The following is a 27,919-nucleotide window of genomic DNA, read 5'->3' on the forward strand; positions in this document are numbered from 1 at the left end:
TGTATCTGTAAAGACCCTATCTCCAAATGAGGTCGAATTCTGAGGTACTAGGGGTTAGGTGTTAACATACATTTGGGGGGTGAAGGAAACAATTCAACCCATAACACTTACTTTTCTTACCTCTAAATGGGGATTAGAATAAAATATTTCTTCATATAATCGCAGTGGTTGTGAAAGTATCTCAAAGAGGCTTGGTTCCTAGAAGCTCAGTGGACATCTGGTTTGTCCAAATGTGTATGTGCCTTGGAACTGTCTGGGTCAGACTGCTCCCGTAGGGCTCAGGGCTCAGGGTGGGTAATCATCCTGTGAGTGTCCAATACAGGTAAACAGGTGCTTGGCCAACGCATTTCTCTGATGGTAAAGAGGAAAAGCTGGAGAGAAAAATCTGCTGATAAGCCAGGGCTAGAAAAAGTCTGATAGCAAGTGCTGGAGAGGTTGTGGAACCTCAGGAGCCCCCATGGAAGCTGTCTGAGCGTGCACTGGTACAAACACTGGCAATATGCCAAAAAGGCAAAGCTGTATATGGGATGTCCCAGCAATTCTACTCTTAGGTGTAGGTGTATATTCTAGAGAAATGCCTACATAGGTGCCCCAGGAGATGTGTGCAAAAAAATTCATAGCAGCATTGTTTGTTAGACCTAAAAATGAAAAATAACTTACATTTCCTCAATGTGATACAAGCATATAGTGGAATACTATGCTACACAGCAGGTAAAGTCAATTAAAGAGTTAGGCATATAGCATGGATGAACCTCACTAACAAATATTCAGCAAAGAAGAGCAGATTGCAGAGGGGTGGCGGGAGCGGGGAAAAAAAACAGATTGCAGAAGAATAAAGACAATGAGTAGGGCAAAACCAATGATATATTGCTTAGAATGCATATATAAGTATTTGCATAAAAAATATAAAAAATATAAAGAAGTATGAGCATGGTAAAAGCCAATTTCAGCAGGCAGAAGCGGAAGTGCACAAAGAGCTTCAACAGCTGATTTTTTTAAACTGGTGATGAGTAAAGAGTACTGGTTATCTTACTCTTTATAACTTCTGTATGTTTGAAATATAACTTTTTTTTTTTTTTTTTTTTTGAGACAGAGTCTCGCTCTGTTACCAGGTGCCAGGCTGGAGTATAGTGGCATGATCTTGGCTCACTGCAACTTCCGCCTCCCGGGTTCAAGCAATTCTCCTGCCTTCAGTCTCCCAAGTAGCTGGGACTACAAGCGTGTGCCACCACACCGAGCTAATTTTTGTATTTTTTAGTAGAGACAGGGTTTCACCATGTTGGCCAGGATGGTCTCAATCTCCTGACCTCGTGATCCGCCCGCCTTGGCCTCCCAAAGTGCTGGGATTACAGGCATGAGCCACCACGCCAGGTCAAAATATAACATTTTTAAAAGAGCCAGGACTTGAGGAGAGTCATATAAAGGAGACTGAGATACCGGGGGACAATTTCTACACATGGGAAGATTCAGAGCTGTTCCTGCCATCCCCTGGAACCCAGAATCCAGAGAAAATTTGCTAGACTCTGACATCTGCTAGGCAGGAGGGAAGAGATCCTGCAAGGTAAAGCTAGGGGGATGAAAGGAGGGAAGGACGCTTTCATGCTGTCTCTCTCTGATTTGAATCCAGTTACTGGCCTGCATGCCAGCCCTGGGCTGCAGAGAAGGTCAGGCAGAAGAAACAGCTGGGCAGCCCTGGGGAGCCTGGGAGGAATGCAGAGAAGGACTGGGGCCACACACGTAGGGAGGTGCACTCCAGCTGCCGCCCCCACACAGTGACAGGCGCTTCCTTGCAAACCACCTGGCACGGGCACCCTGACAGTTTACAGCACTGTCTCTCTCTCTCACTTACATACACACACACACACGCCCCGTCCACCGTCTGCTCTGACCAGGACCCCAGCGTTGGGGACGTGGCCAAGTCTGCCAGCTGTGGGCCCTGCCAACCCTCCCTCTCTTCTAGGACTGGGTTTTTCCAGCCGGAGTCTCACTCCCTCTACAGCAATCCTGGGAAATTAAAGACTGACGCGGCCGCTCCTGCACGTTATTTCTCCCCTCTTTACCTCCCGTGGAGACCCTCCTGTTGGGAGGAGAGCTGCCGGCCCTGGACGGAGACAGGCAGGAAGAAGCAGAGAGGACTCGGTTGAGGCCCCCCCTGAGCAGCCCCACGCCCGCTCCTCCTGCAGGGGCCATGAGCACCAAGCAGGAGGCCAGGAGAGATGAGGGAGAAGCCAGGACCGGGGGACAGGAGGCACAGCTTCGGGACCGAGCCCACCTGAGCCAGCAGCGCCGACTCAAACAGGCCACTCAGTTCCTGCACAAGGACTCAGCCGACCTGCTCCCGCTGGACTCCCTCAAGAGGCTCGGCACCTCCAAGGATTTGGTGAGGCACCCCCTCCCCCACCGGCGTCCCCCTTCCCTTCCACTTCCCAGATCCTGAGCGGGAGTGGCAGGACATAAAACGCAGACCCTCAGCTTTCAGGTCTTGCTCCCCTGCTGCGACGGGGAGAGGTCATCCTGCCAACTCGAGGCTCTTCACTGGGAATGTTCCCATGGTTCAGTGGCTCTGAGGGGTCCTACTCTCATTGCTCGGCTTCCTCAACATTGTCCTCTCATGGCCCAAAACTTGAGGGTGGTGAGGAGCTAGGCTGTTTGGGAGTGCGGGCTTACGGGAACACAGGAACCCTCTAGAGTGTTCACTGAAAACCGGGAGGAGCTGGAGGACTGGCCAGTTTAGGGTTGTGACTTCCTGCTCCTCCCGAACCACAGATTTCCTCTACCAGGTCTGTCCATTCATTTGCCCTTTTTCTTCAGAATCAAAGCATTGGCGGGGGTGGGGGATCCTCCATCCTTCCCAGGGCATCAGGGTTGTGCGTGGCTCTTGCCAGGGGCCCCTGGTAGCCTCAAGCGCTGCTCCCCCAACTACTAAGTGGAATGGACCTTCCAGGCTCCTCTCCTCCCATCTGTCTGCAGCAGCTTTGGCCTCAGAGGAATGGGGCAGGGGAGTAACAGTGAGGAGGTGAGTGGGCGGGGGACAATTGCAGATTCAGGCATTCCCCTCTGAGAGGCAGTGCTGACCAGCGGGGCTGTGGAGCCACTTGGCTTGGGATCAGATCCTGGCTCTGCCACTTACTACCTTGGGCAATTGACTTTACGTCTCTGTGCCTCAGTTTCTACATCTGTTAAATGAGAATAAAATTAATAGTAGCTCCCTCATAGGACGGTTGTGAGAGTTGTTAGAGCCAATATATATAAAGCGCTTAGAACAGTGCCTAATAGCAGGCACTACCTCAATGCTATTACTATTCCCCCAGCTACTATCGCATTTAGTCTGATAAATATACCTGGCCTCTGACCCATGGAAGAGAGGAAGTCCTCTGTAGAAAGGCTTCAGAGCACTTGGTTCCCTGACCCCTCTCCTAGTCTGAGAAGAGGTACTCAACCAGGCCTGCACCAAGATGTTGGAAGCATGTCTGCAGGCCTGTACTCCATCAGCTGCTTCTCCCCGGAACCTGAAGGCCAATGCAACGCCTTATTACCTTTCCTGACCTAGCTCTACCAGACTCCTCTCAGCCTGGGTTGCCCCCATCAGGACCCCAGCCCAGAGACCTGGCCACTCCCTAGCTCCCAATGAGGAAAAAAGATTGCACTGAGACTTCAATTCAGGGAACTGCCAGGGGCTGATTCCTCCTTGCAGTGGCAGCAAGCACAGCTGAAAAACAGGGATGGAGCCGGGAAGCGAGTTCTTTGGCTCTCAATGGCTAGAACCTACTGGGGTAGGTTCTACCTACATCTGTTTGGCCCAGGAGAATGTGCTCTACAGACACTGCCCTCCCAGAGTGGCAGGTCCTGCCTTCTGATGAGAAGGCCCTGGGCTTTTCACCTCTCCCCTTTGCCTAGGATCTCCCCAGCTGATCTCTAGCAGTTAGCTGCTGTGGCTTTGGGAGGGAAGGAACAACAGGTAGGGGAGACCCTATTGTCTCCCTCCCTGGGATGGCTGTGGAGCCAACTGCACAACAGTGGGAGAGGTCTGAAGCCTGTGTCCATCGTGGGAAGGTGGAAGATGGGAAATGCAGAGCCAGTCTCTTCAGCCAGGCCCAGAACTCGCTGCACTTTCCCAGCGCTGGGTCTCCTGCTGCCAGTTTTGCTGCCAGGAGCAACCCCAAGGGCCTCATTAATCTAAGGGAAGAAAAACAATCCCAGGCTCCCAAGGAGAGAGGGCAGGTGGAGGGGTGCGTAGAGCCTAGGGGAAGAGTCAGTCTGCAAAAACCATTTATTGAGTGCCTACTAGATGCTGAGCCATGCCCTGGGATATAAAGATGAGTGAGATACTCAAGGACTCTCCAGGCTAATGGGGGAGTAAAATCCATACATAACATTTGTAAGCATAGCAAAGGGAGCTAAGACAAGGGACCCCAGTCTGGGGTGTATGAAGAGAGGAGCATGAAGAGCTCAGACAGGGTATCCTGGAGGAGGTACCTCCTGCATTAATTATAGGATGTACACGGAATCCAAACTTAAGATACAAACTTTGGGCTGTGCCTCCCCTTCAAAAGCTTGGGCTCTAGCATGTAAGCAATGCAGGGTAGGGTAGCAGGGGGGTGGAGGGGGTCTTTGATGCATTTTAAACAAGGGAGTATGCCAGGCGCGATGGCTCACACCTGTAACCCAAAACTTTGGGAGGCTGAGGCGAGTGGATCACCTGAGATCAGGAGTTCAAGACCAGCCTGACCAACATGGTGAAACCCTGTCTCTACTAAAAATACAAAAATTAGCTGGGCCTGGTGGCAGGCGCCTGTAATCCCAGTTACTCGGGAGGCTGAGGCAGGAGAATTGCTTGAACCCAGGAGGCAGAGGTTGCAGTCAGCTGATATTGTGCCACTGCACTCCAGCCTGGGCGACAGAGCAAGACTCCATTTCAAAAAAAAAAAAAAAGGAGTACATGGTTAGTTTTATGTTTTACTTTGGTGCTTCTCAAACTTTAACCTGCACATGCTGCACATGAATCACCTGGGGATCTTGTCACAATGAAACATCTGATTCAGTAGGTATGAGAGTCTACATTTTAAAGAAACTTCGAAATCATGTTCAAGTTGCTGATCCAAGGACGACAGTTTAGAGTAGCAAGGTTTTTAGCTTGCTTCCAGTCTGAAGCTCCGAGCAGATGTATTTGAAAGGCAACAGAACTGGAGGCAGATTCTTATGAACTTAGGAAGGTGTTCCAGGCATCCAGGAGAGCTGTGGGGAGTCTGGAATGCAGGCAGTAACAGAAAGAAAGGATGGAAGCCAGGTGGTATGGAATACACCTGTGGTCCCAGCTGCTCAGGAGACTAAGGCTGGAGACTGCCTTGAGCCAAGGAATTAGAGCCCAGTCTGGGCAGCACAGCAAAATCCCCCCTTGAAAGAAAAGAAGACAAAAGAAAAGAAAGAAGAAGAGAGAGAGAGAAAGGAGGGACAGATTGATTCTAGACAAAAGGCAAAACTTGCAGAATTTGGGAAGTGATTAGATGGAACGGGAGTAGTTGCAGATGAGGGACAGGTCAAAGATGACTCCCAGCATCAGTTCTTAAGAATTTTTTTTTTTTGAGACAGAGTCTTGCTCTGTCACCCAGACTGGAGTGCGGTGGTGTGATCTTGGCTCACTGCAACCTCTGCCTTCCAGGTTCAAGTGATCATCCCACTTCAGCCTCCCAAGTAGTGGGGACTACAGGCACGCACCACCACGCTCAGCTAATTTCTGTATTTTTAGTAGAAAAGGGGTTTCACCATGTTGGTCAGGCTAGTCTCAAACTCCTGACCTCAAGTGATCCACGCACCTTGGCCTCCCAAAGTGCTGGGATTGCAGGCGTGAGCCACTGCGCCTGGCCTAGTTCTTCAATTTCTCACTTCTTTTCATCACACCACCAACCCTGGGGTCCGCAGCCCATTGAAGGATAAGATCAGAGGGGAAGGAAAAAAAAAAAAAGCTCCTGGTTAAAAAAAATGTAAATTTGAAACAAAATTTCCCCTAAGCATACTAGTTCCTGAAATGTCCCTTTGGCCACTAAGTCAGTTTAACTTAGAGACCATTCTCGTCTAAGTTTAACTTAGGACCATTCTCCTCTTCCCAATTCTTCACTGCCAAGCAATCTATTGGTGTCCCAGAAAAATGGCATGATTTGATACTGGGGCTTACTCTGCGCTCATTACCTGACTGCTGGGACCCTAGGGTAAGCTCCTAGGGTAAAGCTCAGGTCTAGGGTGGGGTTGGGGGAGCATCCTGGGATATCTAAGCGGGGTAACTGAGCAGCCTGGATACCTGGGTTTAGAACTGCCTACCTTCATTGTTTTGTGATGGAGCCAGCAGCCACACAGTGTGATCCAAAGACGCCTGGTGGAGGGAAACCCGAATCGGCTTCAGGGCGAGTCTCCCCAGGTGCAGGCCTTGATTCATGGCCAGCAGAGCAGGAAGAAGACCAGCAAGACAGAGAGTCCAGCTCTTCTGGTCAACTGCAAGGTGAGAGGCCTCCCAGGGACACATTTTCATTAACAACCCTGCCTTTGGCTCACTTCACCTGCTCTCCTTTCTGCCCTGATGGGAGGAGGAGGGAGGGAGAAAGGGCACCTCTCTCCCTAGCCTGGACCTAACCATATGACCAATCCTCTGCCTCCTTCCTCCTTGCCTCAACCCATCTTCCCTCTGTGCAATTCCATCTGTCACCACCATTACTCTACCCCCTTTCCTTGGTCAAAATACAGTACTCAAATGTAAGTAAGTATTCCTCAGCGTGCTCTACACAGTCGAATGGTGTGTGTGCACGGATAATGTAATTCTGGAAAAAGACTCATGTGTAAGGCATTGGGCCTGTGGTCCTAGTTCTTAAGAACTTTGATCATCTTAAGAACAAAGATCATCTTTGATCATTTAACCACTCAGTGACTACTGAAACATTCCCAATAAATTCCCACTCACTGTCTTTGCTCTGTGCTTCTTCTCCCTGGATTGCTCTCTTCTTGCTCTCCAATCATTCTGAGTCTACATTCTACAAGCTTTCAAATCCCAGTTCAGATGTTACCTCCTTCTTGAAACCTTTTCTATTTCCCCAGTAGGAAACAGCCTTTCCTCCCTCCCAACCTCGAAGGCATGCATGCTACTCACATCCTTTTATTTTTTTTGGGACAGAGTCTCATTTTGTTGCTCAGGTTGGAGTGCAGTGGCACGATCTTGGGTCACTGCAACCTCCACCTCCTGGGTTCAAGTGATTCTCCTGCTGCAGCCTCTCAAGCAGCTGGGACTACAGCTGCATGCCACCATGCCTGGCTAATTTTTGTATTATTAGTAGAGATGGGGTTTCACCATGTTGGCCAGGATGGTCTCAAATTCCTGACCTCATGATCCACCTGCCTCGGCTTCCCAAAGTGTTGGGATTATAGGCATGACCTACTGTGCCTGGCTCCTTTTATTATTTAGAGACAGGGTCTCAGTCTGTCACCCAGGCTGGAGTACAGTGGCACAATCAGCTCATTGCAGCCTCGACCTCACGGACTCAAGCGATCCTCCCACCTCAGCCTTCTGAGTAGCTGAAATTACAAGTGTGTGCTACCACGCCTGGCTAAATTTTTTTTTTTTTTTTGTATTTTTAGTAGAGATGGGGGTTTCATTCACCACGTTGGCCAAGCTGGTCTCGAACTCCTGGCCTCAAGTGATCCTTCCACCTTGGCCTCCCAAAGTGCTTGGATTATAGGTGTGAGTCACTGCGCCAGGCCATTCACATCCTTTTATAGACCTTAAAACTTTCTGCCATGTAGTAGAGTTATATTTTACTTCCTTTAGACACCTAAACAACAGCATTCATTGATGTACCTTCCAGTAACGTATCTTATAGTAGATACTCAATGAATGGAACGAGAAAATGACGTGTGTACATCCAAGTGTATATCAAAATGTCTGTATATCTCCTAAAGTAAGTGAACTCATCCTCCTTTGTTTCCAATGGTGAACTTCTTGGTTACTGCATCTGAGTTTCCTAACAGGGGATTCCAGTCTTCTCATCCTTCCTCTATTCCTAACCTGGAGTTTTCAAACCAGGAGGCCATGAAACTCCCAAGGATTCCTCTAAACAAATAAATCACCATTTCTCCATTTCTGGCAGATCTTCCCCAAACTTATGAACTCATCACACATAACTCTAATTTTTTCTTTTCCCATTTTATTTTTTGTAGAGACAAGGTCTTGCTACGTTGCCTAGGCTGGTCTTGAACTCCTGGCTTCAAGTGATCCTCTTGCCTCAGCCTTCCAAAGTGTTGGAACTACAGGCATGGGCCACCGCACCTGGCCCACTTCCTTTTTTGATTTCTTTATCTGGGAGCTTTGTCCCTATTGTATGAGTCTCATAAAAGCCAGTTTTAAAGACAGTTAATTTTATCCACTCATTTCTAAAAGGGAATCATCAATGGGCTGGGAAAATGAAGGATCCAATCCCAACCCAGTCTCCTAGGGACTCACTCACTGATCCACCGCAATCCCTCTTTCTTAGTGCCAAGACCAGCTGCTTACAGTGGCCGTGGACACAGGCACCCAACACAATGAGATCTCTGCTGGTTGTCTCAGCCGCCTGGGGTAAGAGTGTGGCCCAAACAAGCAAATGGGGGACAGGGTTTCTTTTTGGGGTGATGAAAATATTCTCAAATTAGATAGTGATGACAGATGCATATTTTATCTCAATAAAGCTGTTATTTAACAAAAGAGTGGCTAGAAGATTCTGGCAGAGAAGGCAAGAACTTAGATCCCACGTGGGGTCAGGGGTTGGAGGTGAACCCATGGCAGAGAGGGTCATCTGCTGATTAATGGCAGCTGTGGTAGCCATAACCCTTGCTTTCCAATCACAGGTTAGAGAAAAGGGTCCCAAAAGTCTCAGCTGGGGACCTGGCCTCTGGGCCCCCAACCCAGGTGGAGCAGCTGGAGCTACAGGTGGGGCAGGAGACTGTGGTGTGCTCGGCACAAGTGGTGGGTAAGTCTCCCCTTCTGCAACAGCCCTGGTGCTCACCTCTCACCTTTCTCTTCAGGGTGGGCCAAAGGCAGAGACTTTCAGCCCCTGCCGCAAAAGGAGTCCCCAGAGATGTTCTGACTATCCCTTATCTCTGTGCCAATGTCCTTGAACCTGGGGATGGGGTGGGCAGAGAAGGAGCAAAGGCTGAGAAGAGGGCACCAGTGACCACAGGGCACCTTCAGCCTCTTCTGCTTTCAATTGGTTCCTGTAGATGTTGAGAGTCCTGAATTCTGCCTGGGTCTGCAGACTCTGCTCTCTCTCAAGGTAAGGCACCCACACTCAGGGCCTGATCCAAAGCACTGGGGAAAAAGTAGTAGAAGGCACAAGTATGGAAGCCTGGACCAGGTTCAGATGAGAGTGACTTAGAGATGGGCAATTCTTGCTTTGTTTTCTTAGAGATTCCTTACTTACCACCAAGTGAAAAATCAAGAGAACTGGGTCATCCCCCTCCAACAGGAGTCTAGGGAAATGGGGATGGGAGAAGAGCAAAAGCCAGGTGGAAGCTGTGGGAAGTGGGAGGGGGAACAAAAGGAGAAGGCTGGGAGGCAGGTGACAGGCTGAGGTGACCTAGCATGACTGCTCTACACCCCACAGTGCTGCATTGACCTGGAGCACAGAGTGCTGCGGCTGAAAGCCCCGTTCTCAGAGCTGCCCTTCCTACCTTTGTACCAAGAACCTGGCCAGTGACTGCTGTCTCAGTCAGTCCCCAGAGGGAAAAACCGTGACTCAGGGGAGGAGGTGTGTGGGGAAAGGGGGTTCTTGGAGCCAGGTAGCTGGGGACTACAGTGTCTGCCCTTTGAATCACCACCTTGACCCCTGCTGTCCCATTTTCCCCGGCTGGCCACATTTCTCTCTGCTTCCTGGCAGCTGTCCGTCCTATGCCCCAGGAAGAGTTTTCACTAGAGGGGCCCCGATGCCAGGATTCTGATTCATTTCCCTCCCAAGAAAAGCGAAGCCAAATCAGGACCACAGATAGGAACCTAAGTTAAACAGGGTGCCTGCTTGGCCTGGGTCGAAGGCTCTGCTGACTGCTGTCCTTGTCCACTACTCAATCTCACCCCAAACACAACTCATCTTCCCACACCACCAAGTCTCTCACCACAAATTATCTCCCACAACTAGACTGCCATGCCTCACCAACCTGGGTCCCCGGACCTCCTGCAGTCTGCCTCTTGGAGTCTGTATACATCTGCTCACAGTCGAGTGGGAGAAGAAACATTAAACAGAATTCAACACAAGGGAAGGGAGTTAGTACAGGAAGGTCCATCTCATAAAGCTGAAGCTTTTATTAGTTACTTTTCCGGGGCGACAAATGTCCGAAGCCAGTTATTGTCTGACTACCCTGTGCAAAACCTTAGACATACTTCTGCTATTAACGCTAAGTATTTATCCTCCATCTGCTTTTCATACCCACCAAGTCCCTGAACTTTGGGTGTGTGTGTGGAAAAGCCTTGTAGAGAACTGCTCCTACGAGGTGGACAGGATAGTGAGGTTGTCAGCACTCAGACTTAACCTATTCAGTATTCCTTCTGATTTCTAGAACTATCCACCTCATTAGGCCTTCTCCCTATTCCCATCTCTGGTCTCTTGAGCTTAAGCTTGCCTTTTCCTGGAATCAGTGGCTTTCTAAACCCCTGCCAGGCTTTGCCAAAGCAAAAAGACAGAGGTTTTTTTTTTAAGTTTGGAGTCTGTCAGGAGACAGAGGCTTTTTGAATTCACTGTGAAGCGAAGAATCCAAACCTTAAGAAGCCAGACCCTTGAGAGTCTTTCTGGCTGGTTTGAGTCTCTCAAATCATGGGTTAGGAGTCAAGAGGCTGGGCGCAATAGCTCACACCTATAATCCCAGCACTTTGGGAGGCTGAAGTGGGCAGATCATTTGAGGTCAGGAGTTTGAGACCAGCCTCGGTAATACGGCAAAACCCCAACTCTACTAAAAACATACAAAAATTAGCCAGGCGTGGTGGTGCGCATCTGTAATCCCAGCTACTTGGAAAGCTGAGGCACAAGAGTTGCTTGAACCTGGGAGATGGGGGTTGTAGCGAGCCAAGTTCGTGCCACTGCACTCCAGCCTGGGTGAAAGAGACCCTGTCTCCAAAAACAAACAAAAAGAAGGAGCAGAGAAAGACAGTGGCATACCTAACCTGAACAATGGAACTGGGACCCTTGGGCTGAAACAGTCTTGAGCCTGGGGTAGACTGAATTACAGAAGAACCGGGATGCAAGGAGCTGCCCCTGACACCTGGCCTGACCTTTCTCAGCTGCCTGCCCTGTCTTCAGAAGGAAAGGAGAAGGGCTCACTTACCACGTCTACCATAGAATCTGGTCTCAAAATCCTAAAAGCTTCCCTCTCCCTCACCGCCTTGCTCCACAAGGTCCGCTTTCCTGGGTCTTGTCTTGTGCCTTTCCTTGTCTGGCTCCTGCTGCTTCTGTAACTGCAGACCCCAGGCCCAGTGGCAAGCCCTCCTCTCAGCTGCTTCTCTACCGGAATAAACTCTTGTTTCTCTATGTCGATGATCTTCTGTGGTCTTCCTTTCTGCCTATCAAGAGCTGAATGATAACTCTGCCCGTTGTACCTTACAGAAAGGAAATGTAAATGTGGGCCCTCACTCAGGCTGACCCATCTGACTATGGTCAATATAATTGAGAGCAATGGTTTTCAAGCTCCTCTGACCGAAGCTTACCACAGCAGGAATACAGTTTACACAGTACTCAGTATACACATGCATATACGACTGCAACAAAACGGAACTTACCTACACTGTGAGCAATGTATTCTGCTATTTTCTATTTTACTTTATTCTATTCTACCTATTTAAAAAACGCTGGCCATAATTCACCAAAGGACTGCATCCAGTTTGAAAAACACCGATCTAGTGCACAGAGAATCAAGAACAGACAGCACATAAATGGCCCAAGATATAATTCTGATTGTGGTCTGGACCATAAACCTGCATCACATTTTAAATGTCTATTGCCTTATAGACAATAAGGTGCATTATGGGGGAATGGGTGGGTGGGAAAATGGGAGCAGGGCTTCTGAAACTGACTAATACCTGAAGAATATGGCAATGTGAGAAAGCACTGTCCCAGATGCTTCGGTAAATGGAGGAAAATCATCTCAGGGCTGCTAGGAACATGGGTAAGACCAGACTGTAGAATGTGCTGAAAGACCCCTCAAAACAAAAATCTGCCATTCCTTTAATAATTACTAATGTCAGCCAGGCATGGTGGCTCACGTCTGTAATCCCAGCACTTTGGGAGGCTGAGGCGGGCGGATCACGAGGCCAGGAGTTCGAGACCAGCCTGACCAACATGGTGAAACCCCATCTCTACTTAAATACAAAAATTTGCTGGGCATGGGGCCACACGCCTGTAGTCCCAGCTACTTGGGAGGCTGAGACAGGAGAATCACTTAAACCCGGGAGGCGGAGGTTGTGGTGAGCCAAGATCGCGCCATTGCACTCCAGCCTGGATGACAAGAGCGAAACTCCGTCTCCAAAAACAAAACAAAAACAAACAAACAAAAAACAATGACTAATGTCATTGTGCCATGAAAAACAGAGCTTAAGATGGGGTGGAGCCCTTACCTCCACTGCTCCCCTGGGCCTAAAACCTGGTTTCCTTATGGGTGTTGGGGCCATGCAAACAAGTCTGTTTTCTACACAGTCAAGAGTGGGGAGTGGGACGTGTCCCAGATGATTTGGAACAAGGCCAGGGTCCTACAACCCTGCTGGTGTGATGGGCGATGTCCATAAGGAAATGGGCACAGAGTCAATTTGTCTCTTCCTTCACCAAAAAGACTGCAAGGTCTATAGTTTGTGGTCACCCTAGGGCTGCTGCCATCTTTCACGCCCAGAGTGAAATCCTGCACTTCTGTAATGCATATTCCCTATCCTGCCAATATCACAGATACCTTTGGGGGTAGGGTGGGGGTTCAGAAGAATCCTTCACCAACTATGAGGCAAGTACAGCTAGGTAGGATCCTGGAGGCTTGAGGGAGCGTACTGTGGTGGCTGGTCCGGATGGTAGAGCGTTTGATGAAGCAGGGCACGAGCCACAGGGAGGTCGTCAGGATCTGAGTGGCAAGAAGGGATGGGTAAGAGGCTGTGGGTCTCCTGGGCACCCTGGCCACTGGCTTTCCTGGGACTCACCCACGCCCAGCTCCTGTAGCAGGCTGTGGTACTCCGGCTTGGTCTCCAGCAGTTTCATCAAATTGGTAGACTCCATCCGCTCCAGCTGTACCTCCCAGTACACATAGATCTTCTGGTTGAAAGTGACATATACGAGACAGGGGCTGTTGTGGCCCTCTTTGCAGGCGTACAACCCTGGGAGATGAGGGCAGGGAGACAAAGGTCAGGAAGTTTCAGTGCCAGGGGTCGGGGGCAGACAGCGAGACACAGACCTCCGAGTCAGCACTTCCCATCCTCCCACTGATGTCAGGAAAAAAATTAAAGGCTCTCTTTCTTCTCTGTTAGGAACTCAGTAAAACAGGTAAGACAGGAAAAGATCTGGCCCACTTCAGATACAGAAAAACAACAGTAACAAAACCCAGGCAGAACAACATCCAAAAAGGTGCTATTTGTGATTTTCCCATCGTAGTGACATCCCTGGAGTGATGAGGGATGGCCTTGCTCACCCAAGGGCGAGACGAGCAAAACACGATCGGAAAGTAAGGCTTCTCCTAGGTGCAATCCCTCCTTCCAAATGCATCCCCCAGCCACCCAAAGAGTGGGTGCTGCCTCCCAAGGCCCCTGATTTGGAACTAATGAAAATGCTCTAGGAGAACTTTCTTCACAGAGACCTGGCATGCTCAGGTGGAAAAGAACTTCCTGATGTCTTCACACATCCCAGACAGACGACAAACTCATTCCAGTCTTTGAAATATTCAGGGGTGGAGCCGTTAGGGTCGGTTATTTTTTTCTTATTCAAAATTGTCAAGCTGGCAATGTAGTACCCACCCCTCACCCCCAAACAAAAGAGGTGAAGAACTCACTGGTTAATGAAGACTTACATCAGGGGATACGTCAGAAAGGGAACTGAGAGGCTAACACTTCCCTGGCATAGCTAACCCGCTTATCTAACTTAAGTGTGGTTAGAAAGGGGCCGTGGGGGCGGAGTCACCTGCACAGAAGGCACGGATATTTTCATCCACTTGGAAGCGGACGACGGTGCGGTTGTGATCAATAATGTATGTTTGTCCATCCCAGGCACATGCAACTACCTCCTCGTGCCCGTTGCCCTGAAAAAGGCCAGAGACAAGGCACATAAAGGAGCTGTGGACTGGACTCTGGATGACAAACAGCGAGCTGGAGGGGAATTTCACTCATGGGCTGGGCAGTAAAAGGGGCTGTCAAATGAGCTCACGTGATGCTCAAGCCATCCTAGGAAGTATGTAATTTTATATCGAGGAAATCTCAGCTTATAGAAATATAGTCATTCAACAAAGGTCACTCAGCTAGGAGGCAGCAGAATCAGGATTCGAACCCTGGTCTGCGTCTCCTCCTAAACCAACAAGCATGCCTGATGGCAATATAAAGTGTAGCCCTTACCTGCTGATTCAGGGGCCACAGTGCTATTAGAGATTCATATACGGACAAGAAAAACCTACAAAATATGCCTCTGGAGTTGGGACGAATAACTCACTTCCAGGCTCTTATAGGAACTTTTCTTTGGGGTTATTACTTCTGCTGAAGTTATGGAAGTGACAGACTTCTAGCAGCACAGTATAGCATTAAATACGGTAGAGTAAGAGGAAACAAACTCGCTTTAGGTGGATTTAGATCTATCTAAAGAGACTTAAGGCCAGGCACATTGGCTCATGCCTGTAATCCCAACACTTTGGGAGGCCAAGACAAAAGGATTGCTTGAGCCCAAGAATTCGAAACCATATATGATGAGATCTCATCTTTATAAAAAATTTAGGAAAATTAGCTAAGTGTGGTGGCGCATGCCTGTAGTCCCAACTTCTTGGGAGGCTGAGGTGGCAGGATGGCTTGAGTCTGGGAGACAAAGGTTGCAGTGAGCCAAGATCGTGCCACTGCACTGCGGCCCAGGTGGCAGAGGGAAACCCTGTATCAAAAAAAAAAAAAAATGGAGACAGAGAGAGAGGGAGACTAAAGATAAAGGCTGAGAGTTCCCTGGGATGTGAGAATAGGCTGATTATTCCAAATCTCATCTCTCTATGTGGAAAACTCAAGAATGCTCTGCTCTGCCAGGCTTTCCACTCACAGTGACATCCAATTTCTCCAGGGCGAAGAGCTGGTGATCAACCTGCACTGACCACAGCAGCTTGTCTGCTTCCTCCATGAGCTTCAGCGTCCCTGTGGGGAGAGGCAGGCTAAGTGTGGCTGGGACAGGCCCCAAGCAGACCCCACAGGCACACAGCCCCCCACCTCATCCCAGCACTGCTCACCATCCAGAGTGCACAGGGCAAAGAGGCCAGAGCCACCACTCTCAGTGCTGTGGCCTATGGGTAGGACAGAAGGATCAGAGGAAGAAAATATAAAGGGCAGGGTACAAGGTCAGAGCCTATAGGGAGGGGGTGGCCCACAGCAACAGGAGAAGGACAGGGCTTGACATGAGGGGAGGGCTATGGATCTCCACTTATCCAGAACTGACGGCTATCCCCAGCTCCCCTCTCACCCATAGCCCCCATTTTCACCTTGTTTGATGTTGCCAATTAGGTGAGTGGAGACGTTCTTGTTGTGGATACGGCCAGATGTCTGGTGCAGCACCACATCTCGGGCAGCTGGGGTCTCCCTGCGAGCAGGAGGGTGGAAGGACCAAGCAGGAGACCAAGTGAGCTGCACTCTCCAGCCCTTATCCCTGCAAGAGCTTCTGGGATTTGAGTCAGCTTCGAAACCTACCACTGACCCCATCTGGCCCATGTGGCAAACAGAAAAGACAGGGATGGGAATGCCAGGCTGGAATCTCAGAACCTCTTCAGGTGCCCCAAGTTGGAGCTCAGGATTCCCTTGGTCCTAAAATAATCCTCCCCAGTGGTGCAAAGGTGCTTGGGCTGGGACCCAGATGAGGCAGCTCTGCCAACTGCAGACCCATTTTACTACCATGTGCTATCTGAGAGCCCATCCTGCTTCCATGTACCCTACACCATCCACAGGCTTGTACCCCCTTACCTACTGCCATCCGTGGCCCCTTCAGAGGCAGGAGGGGGCCCAGTGTCCTTTTTCCAGGTACATAGCAGAATTGCATAAGCACAGCCTGGCTGAGACACCATCAGTTCAGGAACACCCAGTGGCCCCAGAGTCACCGAGAGGCTGTCCACCTGGCACCAGGGAATGGGATTAAAGGGAGATGGAGAGAGAAGTGGGACCCTGCAGAGAACGGGGTGGTGGGGGCGGTGGGGGAGGGCAGGGGTCCTGGGAACAGCCCTGAGGGTTTCAAGGGTGGCAGCAGGAGGAAGGATTTTGAGTTTCCAGGGATACTGCCCGGCACCGCCCTCTCCACACAGACCATGTGCTTTCCCCTGTTCATGTCCCAGCTGTGGTATAGGTCCTGATGTGGCCCACTCCACACCCACTCCACACTCCTCATTCTTAGCCCCACATGCCTTTCTCTTGCCTGTCACTAGCAATCTCCCTAAGCCCCTGATTTGAAATGGTTGGGCTTACTCTTATTCTCTTGACAAGGTGACTTACACTGGCTACACTTACTCTCTTGACAAGGTGACTTTTCACTTCTCCCCACCCTGGCCCTGTCCCATGACTGTTCTCCCACTGACTCCTCCAGGAGGCCTTCCTCCCAGCTCCCCGGGGCCTTGGTCCCCAGACTCAGCTTCTTACCTGACCCTCTAGCATCCATTTCTTGAGTGACACCAGCTGCCCTGTCAGATGTTCGGGACCCTCACCTAGCTCCTCCCAGCGGAAAGCTCGCACCACACGGTCTGTGTAGCCCACCACCAGCTCACAACACCCATCTCCATCTGTGGGCATGAAAGACAAGATGGGTTTTGCAGTCTCATGAGCAGCCTCTGCTCCTCTGCTAACAGTGGCACTCCCTAGCTGTGCGGATTTATGCCCCATCTGCCGGGCTACTCACTTCACACTCAGTCTGCCCCACCCCTGCCTGCATTTGCAGCATCCTGCTCGTCCATTTGGTCCATCTGTTCTGCAGCTCCTATCCCCTCTCTGCCTTTATACTACTTCCCAAACACGCAACTCAAGTGTCCCAATTGAGCCCATGTATCTCCCACCACCTGCAAGCCCCCTATCTGTGTGGCTCCCTAGCTTACCACCTTTGGTTTTGTTTTTTTTTTAACCAAATGTCACCTTCTCAGTGAGGACTTTCCTACCAACTCCATTTAAAATTGCTACCTTGGCCAGGTGCAGTGGCTCACACCTGTAATTCCAGCACTTTGGGAGGTTGAAGCAGGTGGATCACGAGGAGTTCAAGACCAGCCTGGCCAACATGGTGAAACCCAGTCTCTACTAAAGATACAAAAAATTAGCCGGGCATAGTGGCATGTGCCTGTAGTCCCAGCTACTGGGGAGACTGAGGCAGGAAAATCGTTTGAACCCGGGAGGCAGAGGTAGTAGTCAGCCGAGATCACACCACTGCACTCCAGCCTAGGCGACAGGGTGAGACTCTGTCTCAAAAAAATAAAACAAATAAAATTGCTACTTCTACTTTGACACTCTGGCCCTTTCTGTGAGTTATTTTCTCCATTGCACTTACTACCTTTTTTTTTTTTTGACATGGAGTCTCTGTCACCAGGCTGGAGTGCAGTGTCACGATCTCAGCTCACTGCAACCTCTACCTCCTGGGTTCAAGCGATTTTCCTGCCTCTCAGGTTTTCGAGTAGGTGGGATTACAGGCATGTGCCACCATGCTCAGCCAATTTTTGTATTTTTAGTGGAGACAGGGTTTCACCATGTTGGCCAGGCTGGTCTTGAACTCTTGACCTCAAGTGATCCGCCTGCCTCAGACTGCCAAAGCTGGGATTACAGGCGTGAACCATGGCGCCTGGCTACACTTACTACTTTTTTTTTTTTTTTTTTTTTTTGAGAAGGCGTCTCTGTTGCCTAGGCTAGAGTGCAGTGGCATGATCCTGGCTGACTGCAACCTCTGTCTCCCAGGTTCATTCTCCTACCTCAGCCTCCTGAGTAGCTGGGATAACAGGCGCCTGCCACCTTTCCTGGGCTAGTTTTTGTATTTTTAGTAGAGACAGGGTTTCACCGTGTTGGCCAGACTGGTCTCAAACTCCTGAACCCAAGTGATCTGCCCGCCTCAACCTTCCAAAGTGTTGGGATTACAGGTGTGAGTCACCGCACCCAGACACGCACTTATTACCTTCCAATATAATACTTAATTACTTTACAAAGCTTATAGTGTTTCTTTTCTATTCCTTCCTTTTCCTAATAGAGACAGGGTCCCACACTAGAGTGCAGTGGTGAGATCATAACTCACTACAGTCTCGAACTCCTGGCCTCAAGTGATCCTCCCACCTCAGCCTCCCAAAGTGTTGGTATTACAGGCAAGAGCCAGCACACCTGGCCTATATTGTTTCTTTTCTGTCTCTTCATAATAAGGTTCAGGAGTACAGCAATTTTTGTCTATTTATTCACCATGGCAATCCCAGTGCCTTGAGTGATGCCTGGCTTATGATGGGAGCTCAGTACATAACAAATGCATAAATGAATGCGGACTCTCCCTCTCGCCCCAATCCCTTGGGATCTGCTCTAGTATCCACTGACTCCTACTCTTGGCAGCCTGCAGAGGTAGCCATGCCCACCGATGTCGCTGATCAGCATGACCTTGGTGTTGGCAGGGATGTGCTGCTTGAAGACTGGACGCTGCTCCTCTCCCATTGGTGTCTCGTGGTGCCCAGAAGCATCCAACACCTTGGCAGGTGTCAAGTCAAACAAATGAAACCAGCCTTCAGCACTCACTGCCACCAACAGGTTCTAGGACAAACAGACGTACAGGAGAAACAGACTGGGGAGGGAGTTTTGGAAGCATGCCTGATAATCAGATCACAGGGGTCAGAGGTGAAGCCTTTAACCTTCAACTGATTTCCACTGTGAGCTAAGATCAAGGTGAGCCTTTGGAGTCCTGCCGAAGTCCCAAGGTCCCCTTTAGTTCTTACCTTTCCTTTATTACAAATGTCTCCAACCCCGACGCAAGTCAGCTGCAAGAGAGAAAGGCAGGCTCAGGGAGATGCCAAGGGAGACCAGTACTCCTTGATCTCTGTGAAGCAAGAAGGAGTGGGCGGGTTTTCTCATCACCATCCTCCACTGAAAACTTGTGCCATATAACTTATGGTGATAGTCTTTATTAACTGAGGTCCTGTGCCATAGGCTTGGTTTACCCAGATAGCCACATGAAGACCTGAGGTAATTAAGACAATCTGGACTTAAAATAAAACAAAAACTCCATATTTAATAGAACTAGGCTATCATATTTCTAGACTTATTCAAATTATTGCCCCCATTTTTGACTATACTTTAAGATTAGACAATCTTAGGCAGCTTCCATAAAGTGTCAAGGAGTACTCCACTACACAAAAACACCCCGGCCCATGTACATGTGTGTGAGAACAGATGGGAGCACGTCTGGGGGTTGCCTGCTCTGAATCAAATTGGCTGCAAGGCAGTGTCTGGGCCCAGTAGCTGGGGAGTCAGGACACATGGGTGAGCACCTGTGTGGGTGTTCCCTGGACAGAAGGGATCCCTTCCCCCCTCCAGGCCCAGGGAAGTGAATACTGACCATTCCCTGGCAGGAACAGGTGAGCCATGGCCGACTGTCATCATTTTTATACACTGACACCTTCCCGCTGGTGTCTCCCACCACCAGTTCATTTAACTTCAAATAGAGAGAGAAGAAAGCATTAGGATGGGACTCTGTTGAACCACTTTGAGCTCTTCTCTACTTAGCCTAACCAAGGGAAATCACAAGACCTCAACTTGTATCTTCATCAACTTTATTAAATGTCTGGCCAGATACAATGACTGACACTTGTAATCCCATTAATTTGGGCAGTGGAGGCGGGTGGATCACTTGAGGCCAAGAGTTAAAGACCAGCCTGGGCAACACGGCAAGACTCCATTTCTATAAAAACTTTAAAAATTTGCTGTGAGGCCAGGTGCAGTGACTCACGCCTGTAATCTCAGCTCTTTGGGAGGCGGGGTGGGTAGATTGCTGGAACTCAGGAACTCAAGACCAGCCTGGCCAACGTGGTGAAACCTTGTCTCTACAAAAAATATAAAAATTATCCAAGCATGGTGGCACATGCCTATGGTCCCAGCCCCTCGGGGGGCGAGGCAGGAGAACTGCTTGAGCCTGGGAGGTGGAGGTTGCAGTGAGTGAGTCAGGATAGCACCACTGCACTCCAACCTGGGTGACAGCGACCCTGTCTCAAAAAAGAAGAAAAAACAAATTAGCCAGGTGTGGTGATGCACACCTGTAGTCCCAGCTATTCAGGAGGCTAAGGAAGGAGGATCACTTGATCCCAGGAGCATGAAGCTGCAGTGAGCCATGACCATGCCACTGCATTCCAGCCTGGGCAACAGAACAAGATCCTGTCTCAAAAAACAAAACAAAACAATCTTTTGGGGCCAACACAACCATAGTTTCCCAGTTCTTTATTTCCATTTAGGGGTATGTATGTTAGGGGTAGGAGAGGTTACAGGAATTGGGGCTAGACACAATCTATGGCCTGTCCCAGAAAAGTATGCCACCTGAACAGCTCTAGGCTCCACGTACCCAACTTCAGCTCTTCCAATCTGCCCATTACATATGGGACATGTTGGCTGGTTTTCCTACCACTCTGGGAGGCCAATGTGGGTGGATCATGAGGTCAGGAGTTCAAGACCAGCCTGCCCAAGATGATGAAACCCCGTCTCTACTAAAAATTACAAAAAAATTAGCCAGGTGTAGTGGCAGGCATCTGTAATCCCAGCTACTTAGGAGGCTGAGGCAGGAGAATTGCTTGAACCCAGGAGGCAAAGGTTGCAGTGAGCTGAGATCCCGCCACTGCAGCCCAGTCTAGGTGACAGAGCAAGACTCCATCTCAAAAAAAAAAAAAAAAAAAAAAAAGGGACATGCTTTGAAAACAGCCGCCCAAGATGATGGAGTTTTACAGAATCTAACTTCAGACCTCATATTTAATCAGGGGCCAAATAAAAAGACAATGTGAGCTCTTGGGGCCCTCCATCCTCTAGCAAGGTCTTTGGATCTTGAGGTGTATGTGGGAACCACACAGGATAGTGGGGCCTGAGGGGGCTGCTCCCCATTCTGGGCTTCCAGTGCCCTCAAGTGGTGGCTAAGCTCTAGGGAAGGGAGGTCCTTGCATGGAGCTCCACCACTTGTATCTGGGTAGCTGCCCTTTCCAGGGCTCATGTTGTTAACCAAATGGCTTCAAACCCCACTTCTGAAAACTGCTTTATGATCTCCTCTTGGGGGTACAGCCAACATCCCCTTCCTGTCCCCAGAATACACTGAACTAATATTATACTTTCAAGAAATTTAGTACTGGCCGGGTGCATCACCTGAGGTCAGGAGCTCAAGACTAGCGGGGCCACCATGGCAAAATCCTGTCTCTATTAAAAATACAAAATTAGGCCGGCATAGTGGCTCATGCCTGTAATCCCAGCACTTTGGGATGCCAAGGCAGGCGGATCACGAGGTCAGGAGATCGAAACCAGCCTGACCAACGTGGTGAAACCCTATCGCTACTAAAAATACAAAAATTATCTGGGTGTGGTGGTGCACACCTGTAGTCTCAGCTACTTGGGAGGCTGAGGCAGGGGAATCACTTGAACCCGGGAGGTGGAGGTTGCAGTGAGCCAAGATCGCACCACTGCACTCTAGCCTGGTGACAGAGCAAGGCTCCTTTTCAAACAAAAACAAAATCAGCTGGGTGTGCTGGCGCATGCCTGTAATCCCAGTGCTCCGGAGGCTGAGGCAGGAGAATCGCTAGAACCCGGGAGGTGGAGGTTGTGATGAGACGAGATTGCACCATTGCACTCCAGCCTGGGTAGTAAGAGTGAAACTCCATCTCAAAAAACAAAAAAATTTAGTTCTAAAGGCAACAGAGGTAACAGGTAAATAGTAAGGCAAAGTTAGAAACAAACTGGAATTTATTTGAATCTTTGATTTCTGGCTGGGCGTGGTGTCTCACGCCTGTAATCCCAGTACTTTGGGAGGCTGAGGCAGGAGAATCGCTTGAACCTGGGAGGCAGAGGTTACAGTGAGCCGAGATTGCGTCACTGCACTCCAACCTGGGTGACAATAGCAAAACTCCGTCTCAAAAAAAAAAAATTCTCTCATTTATTTTTTAATTGTTATGGGAGTTTCTGGTGAGAATATCAGATCACAGAAGCATAAAACTAGTTTTTTTTTCATCAAATCTTCTATTACTTGACTTTTGTTTTTTAATTTTAATTTAATTTAATTTTATTTTTAAAGATGGGGGTTTCACCATGTTGGTGAGGCTGGTCTTGAACTTCCGACCTCAGGTGATCTGCCTGCCTTGGCCTCCAAAGTGCTTGGATTACAGGTGTGAACCACCATGCCCAGCCTTGACATTTCTTATGTCTATTTTTTTTTTTTTTTTGAGACAGGGTCTCACTCTGTTGTCCAAGCTGGAGTGCAGTAGTGTGATCATGGCTCACTGCAGCCTCAACTTCCTAGGCTCAAGTAATCCTCCTGAGGAGCTGGGACTACAGGTGGGCACCACCACACCTGGCTAATTTTTTTCTATTTTTTTGTAAAGACGGGGTCTCACTGTGTTGCTCAGGCTGGTCTCGAACTTCTAGGCTCAAATGACCCTTTTATCTCAGCCTCCTAAAGTACTGGGATTACAGGTGTGAGCCACTATGCCTGGCCTTGATGTTTCAATTGTGGCTGCCCTGAGGACTTTTGCAGATATCCAGGAGAGGGGCTGCAGAGCATAGAGGTTCAGAGTGCAACTGTCTGGATTTGAATCTAGCTCTGTCTGTCTAAATTTTCTCATCTAGAAAATGAGGATGATGAGTATCTATGTCATAAGGTGGTTATGAGAACTGAGCTAATAGAGGAAAGCATTTAGAAATGGTGACTGGCATTTAGAGAGTATTAACACCAGCTGTTTTTCAGCCTCTAGTTAAACTCCAAGGCTGGGGAATCATCTTTAATACAATTCATTCTTTTTAAAAAATAAAATACATTTGGGCCAGGTGTGGTGGCTCATCCTAGTGCTGTAATCCTAGCACTTTGGGAGGCCGAGGCAGGCAAATCATGAGGTCAGAGGTTCAAGACCAGCCTGACCAACATGGTAAAACCCCATCTCTACTAAAAATACAAAAATTAGCTGGGTGTTGTGGTGCACGCCTATAATCCCAGCTACTCGGGAGTCGGTGGCATTTATCTTTGTACGCCCAACTTTACCTGAAAACTCAGGGGCTGGCTGGGCATTCTCTTTCATTCTGACTTTTGTTTCTTAAACATTTTTTTTGTTATGTGTTCATTAAGTAAATATTCAGGGGTCCAGCATAGTGGCTCATGCCTGTAATCCCAGCTGAGGATATGGGAGGCTGAGACCAGAGATTTACTTTGAGGCCACACATTCAAGACCAATCTGGGTAACATGGCAAGACCCCATCTCTACAAAAAACTTAAAAATAAACAAACATTGTTTGTGGGCCTACGATATACTATGGCATTCATTCAGATAAATGTTTTCTGTTGCCCAGGCTGTAGTGCAGTGACTCCATCTCACTGCAATCTCCATTTCTCAGGTTCAAGCGATTCTTCTGCCTTGGCCTCCCTAGTAGCTGGGATTACAAGCGTGTGCCACTATGCTCCGCTAATTTTTTCATATTTTTAGCGGAGATGGTTTCACCGTGTTGGCCAGGCTGGTCTTGAACTTTTGACCTCAAAGGATCCATCCACCTTGGTCTCCAAAAGTGCTGGGATTACAGGCATGAGCCACATGCCCAGCCAAATGTATTTTTTTTTTTTTTTTTTGAGATGGAGTCTCACTCTGTTGCCCAGGCTGGAGTGCAGTGGCGTGATCTCGGCTCACTGCAACCTCCACCTCCTGGGATCAAGCGATTCTCCTGCCTCAGCCTCCTGAGTAGCTGGGATTACAGGTGTGCACCATAACACAAGGCTACTTTTTGTATTTTTAGTAGAGACGGAGTTTCGCCATGTTGGCCAGGCTAGTCTCGAACTCCTGACCTCAGGTGATCCACCTGCCTCGGCCTCCCAAAGTGCTGGGATTACAAGCATAAACCACCACGCCTGGCCAGTGCCTACACTGTTCTAAGTGTTGAGAATATAGCAGTGGAAAAAACAGATTAAAACATTCCTATCCTTATGGAGTTTACCGTAACAGAGCTTACAACTCATGTGGAAAAAATGGTAGTATATCTAATATTGTAGAAGTCAGTGTGTAATAGTGTAACTCATTTAAAAAAGCACAATTTCAAAAAAGCTGGTGCTATAAAGCTATGTAAAAAAGGGAATGCTTTTAAACAAAGAAGGCAATCAGATAAAATGGAAAATAGTATGTAACTGAAGCCACTTTGTTAATTTACTATTTAAAATGTGGCCAGGTGAGGTTGCTTACACCTGTATTCCCAGCACTTTGGAACACTAAGGCCAGTGGACTGCTTGAAGCCAGAGGTTTGAGACCAGCCTGGTTAACACAGTGAGACATCATCTCTACAAAATATTTTAAAAAATCAGCCAGACATGGTGGCATGCACCTGAAGTCTCTGCTACACAGGAGGCTGAGGCAGTAGATCAGTTGAGCCCAGGAGTTCAAGGCTGCAGTGAGCTATGATTGTACCACTGCATTCCAGCCTGGGCAACAGAGTGAGATCCTGTGTTAATAAAAAAACAAAAAATTGGCCAGGAGTGCTGGCTCATGCCTGTAATCCCAGCACTCTGGGAGGCCAAGGCAGGTGGATCACCTGAGTTTGGGAGCTCAAGACCAGCCTGACCAACATGGAGAAACCCCATCTCTACTAAAAATACAAAATAAGCCAGGCATGGTGGTGCATGCCTGTAATCCCAGCTACTTGGGAGGCTGAGGCAGGAGAATTGTTTGAATTTGGGAGGCGGAGGTTGCAGTGAGCCAAGATCACACCACTGCACTCCAGCCTGGGCAGCAAGAGTGAAACTCTGTCTTAAAAATAATAATCATCATCATTTAAAAAAATGCCTCCTCTAATTTTCTCATAAAATTAAACTGCTTGGCAGTTCATGAAGAAACATGAAAGCCCAGAAAACATAATACAAATTTATGAGAATAATTCTTTCCTCCCCAGAGGGGCCAGAGCCAAAAGAGGCCTCATAAAATACCTTCTCCATCACAGCACTAGGGGGCGGTAGGAAATAAAGATATTTTAGCCTTTGTCTTGTGGGGGCGGGGAGCACAGGACAGTTAAGGAAGTGTGAAGCAGGGAGGCAGAATAGGAAAAGAGGGCAGAGGGCAGAAGACACCAGTACAATGCTTTGCATCAGAAATATGAAATAGATAATAAATGAAAAGAAAAAGTCTGCAAAAAAAAAAAAAAAAAAAAAGAGCATCAGACACTATTCCCTTTAATGCTCCACTGGAGAATCCTCTACATATTTTAGTCTGTGTATCTCATTACATTTTATTATCCTGTGACTATCACTTAACTTGATTATGAGCTACCTAAGGACTGGAACTCTCTCGTCCATTTATGAATTCCCAGATTGGTGCATAATGAGCAGTTCAATAAAGATTTGCAGAAAAACAGAATAAAACACTAACAACAACAATAACGCTAACACTGAAATAAGCAATAAACTGCGTGACAGACATTGTTTTACCTGCTTGACCTGTGGTAATTGATTTAAAAAACGAGAAGAAGGGCCTGGGTCGGTGGCTCATGCCTGTAGTCCCAACACTTTTGGGAGGTCCAGGTTGGCAGAACACGAGGTCAGGAGTTTGAGACCAGCCTGGCCAACATGGTGAAACCCCATCTCTACTAAAAATGCAAAAATTAGCCAGGCATGGTGGCAGGCGCATGTAATCTCAGCTGCTCGGGAGGCTGAGGCAGGAGAATCGCTTGAGCCCGGGAGGCGGAGGTTGCAGTGAGCTGGGATCAATCCACTGCACTCCAGCCTGAGTGAAAGAGCAAGACTCCGTCTCAAAAAAAAAAAAAAAAAAAAGAGAGAGAGAAGAAGAAGAAGAACTGCTGAGGAGAGGAGGTAGATGGAGATTGCTTCTGTAATTCAACAAAGATGCAGCACAAGTAACCAGATAACTGCATCTACTATGGGGCAGGCACTGAAGAAACTGGACCTTATTAACACTGGGTTGTGCGGTTGATTGTTGCTCCCGCCGTAGAGCGAGGCAGGGAAATACCCCAATCTATTCCAGCAGAGTGCTCCAAGTGTAACAGCAGCAGACATGAGTTTAATGCCTACGTTAAGCACGGATAGAGTCTTTAATTCTGTGAGGGAAGGAGGAAGTTCAGAGAAGTCTTTGGAGGGGCGGAGCCATAGGCAGAACGGCATTATTATTTCCACTTTACGGCTTTGAAAGGTAAGTGATTTTTTTTTTCTTCAAACGGAGGCTGTCTCTGTCGCCCAGGCTGGAGTGCAGTGGGCGTGATCTCGGCTCACTGCAAACTCCGCCTCCCGGGTTCAAGTGATTCTCGTGCCTCAGCTCCTAAGTAGCAGGGATTTGAGGCGCGTACCACCACACCCGGCTAATTTTGTATTTTTAGTAGAGACGGGGGTTTCACCATGTTGGCCAAGCTGGTCTCGAACTCCTGGCCTCAGGTGATCCGCCCGCCTTGGCTTCTCAAAGTGTTGGGATTACAGGCATGAGCCACCACGCCCGGCCAAGGTAAGTGTTTTGAGAGGTGACGCCACTAAAAGAGGCTTAACTTAGAAGCAGTGATCCAGAAAACTTAGCCACCAGTTTATCAGTCTCCTCCAGTGAACACGTTACTGAATCAGGCCGAGGGATCAAACTATGTATCCCACTCAAAAAATACTACCAGGGACCGGACGCGGTGGCTCACGCCTGTGATCCCAGCACTTTGGGAGGCTGAGGCCGGTGGATCACCTGATGTCAGGAGTTCGAGACCAGCCCGATCAACATGGCGAAACCCCCGTCTCTACTAAAAGTACAAAAATTAGCCGGGCGTGGTGGCGGGCGCCTGTAATCCCAGCTACTCAGGAGGCTGAGGCAGGAGAATCGCTTGAACCCAGGAGGTGGTGGTGGCAGTGAGCCAAGATCGCGCCACTGCACTCCAGTCTGGGTGACAGAGCAAGACTCTTGTCTCAAAACAACAAAACAAAACCAGGAAACAAAACCAACCAAGGACACTGAAGCTATCAATAAAGTTTTTCTCTTTATTGCTCCATACCGGCCCCAGCGCGCATGCTCAAGTTCACGTGGCACGCTCGGGCGGCCTCTTCCACTTCCCTTGCCCGGTCCCTGCGCAGATCCAGGATATCCCTTGCAGTGCGCATGCACTTACCGTATCGTTATCGACGTCTCCAAGGCAGATTGCGTGCGGGAAAAGGCTCCCGCTGAACTCCAGCGCCACGCGCTGCACGTAGCTTACTGACCTCATGGCACTTCCAAGAGCAGAGGGAGCGTGGAGCGCTAGTAAATATTCCCTGAACCCCAGTCGCAACAGCCGCCAGAGCGGAAGGCCACCTAAGGCAGAAAGTTACGTCACTGCCTGAACCTCCAATCTCTGTCTTCCTCCGGGTCTTCCGGACTTGGAGGCGGGCTTACCACCTCTGAATGTGAGTGACAGGTCCACGAGCCACTCCTTTTCTCCACAGGGCTGCAGCCCAGGGGTAAACCAACCCTGACGTGGCCGATCTGTTCCCTTGGCAACAGGGCTACCTAGGGCTTGACCTAATAACCTTGACCCTCTTTGTTCCCTGGCAATGAA

General features: G+C 49.0%; 2 protein-coding genes across 6 annotated transcripts; one reads left to right on the plus strand and one right to left on the minus strand.

The window, feature by feature from the left end:
• Positions 1-120: 120 nt before the first annotated feature.
• On the minus strand, positions 121-27,712 carry ITFG2 (integrin alpha FG-GAP repeat containing 2). 3 transcript variants are annotated; one of them, XR_001107514.3, is made up of 13 exons: positions 27,494-27,712; positions 19,752-19,847; positions 19,132-19,173; positions 18,778-18,949; positions 16,829-16,968; positions 16,163-16,311; positions 15,688-15,785; positions 15,439-15,492; positions 15,255-15,346; positions 14,148-14,265; positions 13,178-13,351; positions 12,940-13,101; positions 121-371 (listed from the first exon to the last, which is right to left on the minus strand). XR_001107514.3 is itself a non-coding variant. In XM_012452600.3 (12 exons), exons 1-12 carry the CDS (start codon positions 27,587-27,589, stop codon positions 12,998-13,000), a joined length of 1,335 nt encoding a protein of 444 aa, XP_012308023.1. In that variant the 5' UTR covers positions 27,590-27,712; the 3' UTR covers positions 10,289-12,997. The 3 variants fall into 3 exon arrangements, 2 of the variants coding, with proteins under 2 accessions (XP_012308023.1, XP_012308024.1); XM_012452600.3 differs by lacking the exon at positions 121-371 and having other exon boundaries at positions 10,289-13,101; XM_012452601.3 differs by lacking the exons at positions 121-371; positions 15,439-15,492 and having other exon boundaries at positions 10,289-13,101.
• NRIP2 (nuclear receptor interacting protein 2) lies at positions 1,987-11,137 on the plus strand. 3 transcript variants are annotated; one of them, XM_021666076.2, is made up of 6 exons: positions 1,987-2,380; positions 6,341-6,493; positions 8,514-8,596; positions 8,866-8,987; positions 9,238-9,290; positions 9,621-11,137. In XM_021666076.2, exons 1-6 carry the CDS (start codon positions 2,189-2,191, stop codon positions 9,711-9,713), a joined length of 696 nt encoding a protein of 231 aa, XP_021521751.2. In that variant the 5' UTR covers positions 1,987-2,188; the 3' UTR covers positions 9,714-11,137. The 3 variants fall into 3 exon arrangements, with proteins under 3 accessions (XP_021521751.2, XP_064233610.1, XP_021521750.2); XM_064377540.1 differs by having other exon boundaries at positions 2,013-2,380; positions 9,238-9,701; XM_021666075.2 differs by lacking the exon at positions 9,621-11,137 and having other exon boundaries at positions 2,013-2,380; positions 8,866-9,331.
• Positions 27,713-27,919: the final 207 nt, after the last annotated feature.

This window comes from Aotus nancymaae, unplaced genomic scaffold, assembly GCF_030222135.1.
Source record: "Aotus nancymaae isolate 86718 unplaced genomic scaffold, 86718_ANA_hifiasm-v0.15.2.pri h1tg000016l, whole genome shotgun sequence".
NCBI lineage: Eukaryota > Metazoa > Chordata > Mammalia > Primates > Aotidae > Aotus > Aotus nancymaae.

Bases quoted from the DNA above. Each gene is read 5' to 3' on its own strand.
- NRIP2 (XM_021666075.2), top strand. From the start codon at position 2,189: ATGAGCACCAAGCAGGAGGCCAGGAGAGATGAGGGAGAAGCCAGGACC. The intron at 6,494-8,513 runs GTGAGAGGCCTC...CCTCTTTCTTAG, and splicing joins CTCTTCTGGTCAACTGCAAG to TGCCAAGACCAGCTGCTTAC. The intron at 8,597-8,865 runs GTAAGAGTGTGG...TTCCAATCACAG, and splicing joins GGTTGTCTCAGCCGCCTGGG to GTTAGAGAAAAGGGTCCCAA.
- ITFG2 (XM_012452600.3), bottom strand. From the start codon at position 27,589: ATGAGGTCAGTAAGCTACGTGCAGCGCGTGGCGCTGGAGTTCAGCGGG. The intron at 15,347-15,438 runs GTGAGCAGTGCT...CTCTCCCCACAG, and splicing joins TGCCCTGTGCACTCTGGATG to GGACGCTGAAGCTCATGGAG. The intron at 14,266-15,254 runs GTGAGTGGAAAG...GGCCTTTTTCAG, and splicing joins TGGAGAAATTGGATGTCACT to GGCAACGGGCACGAGGAGGT.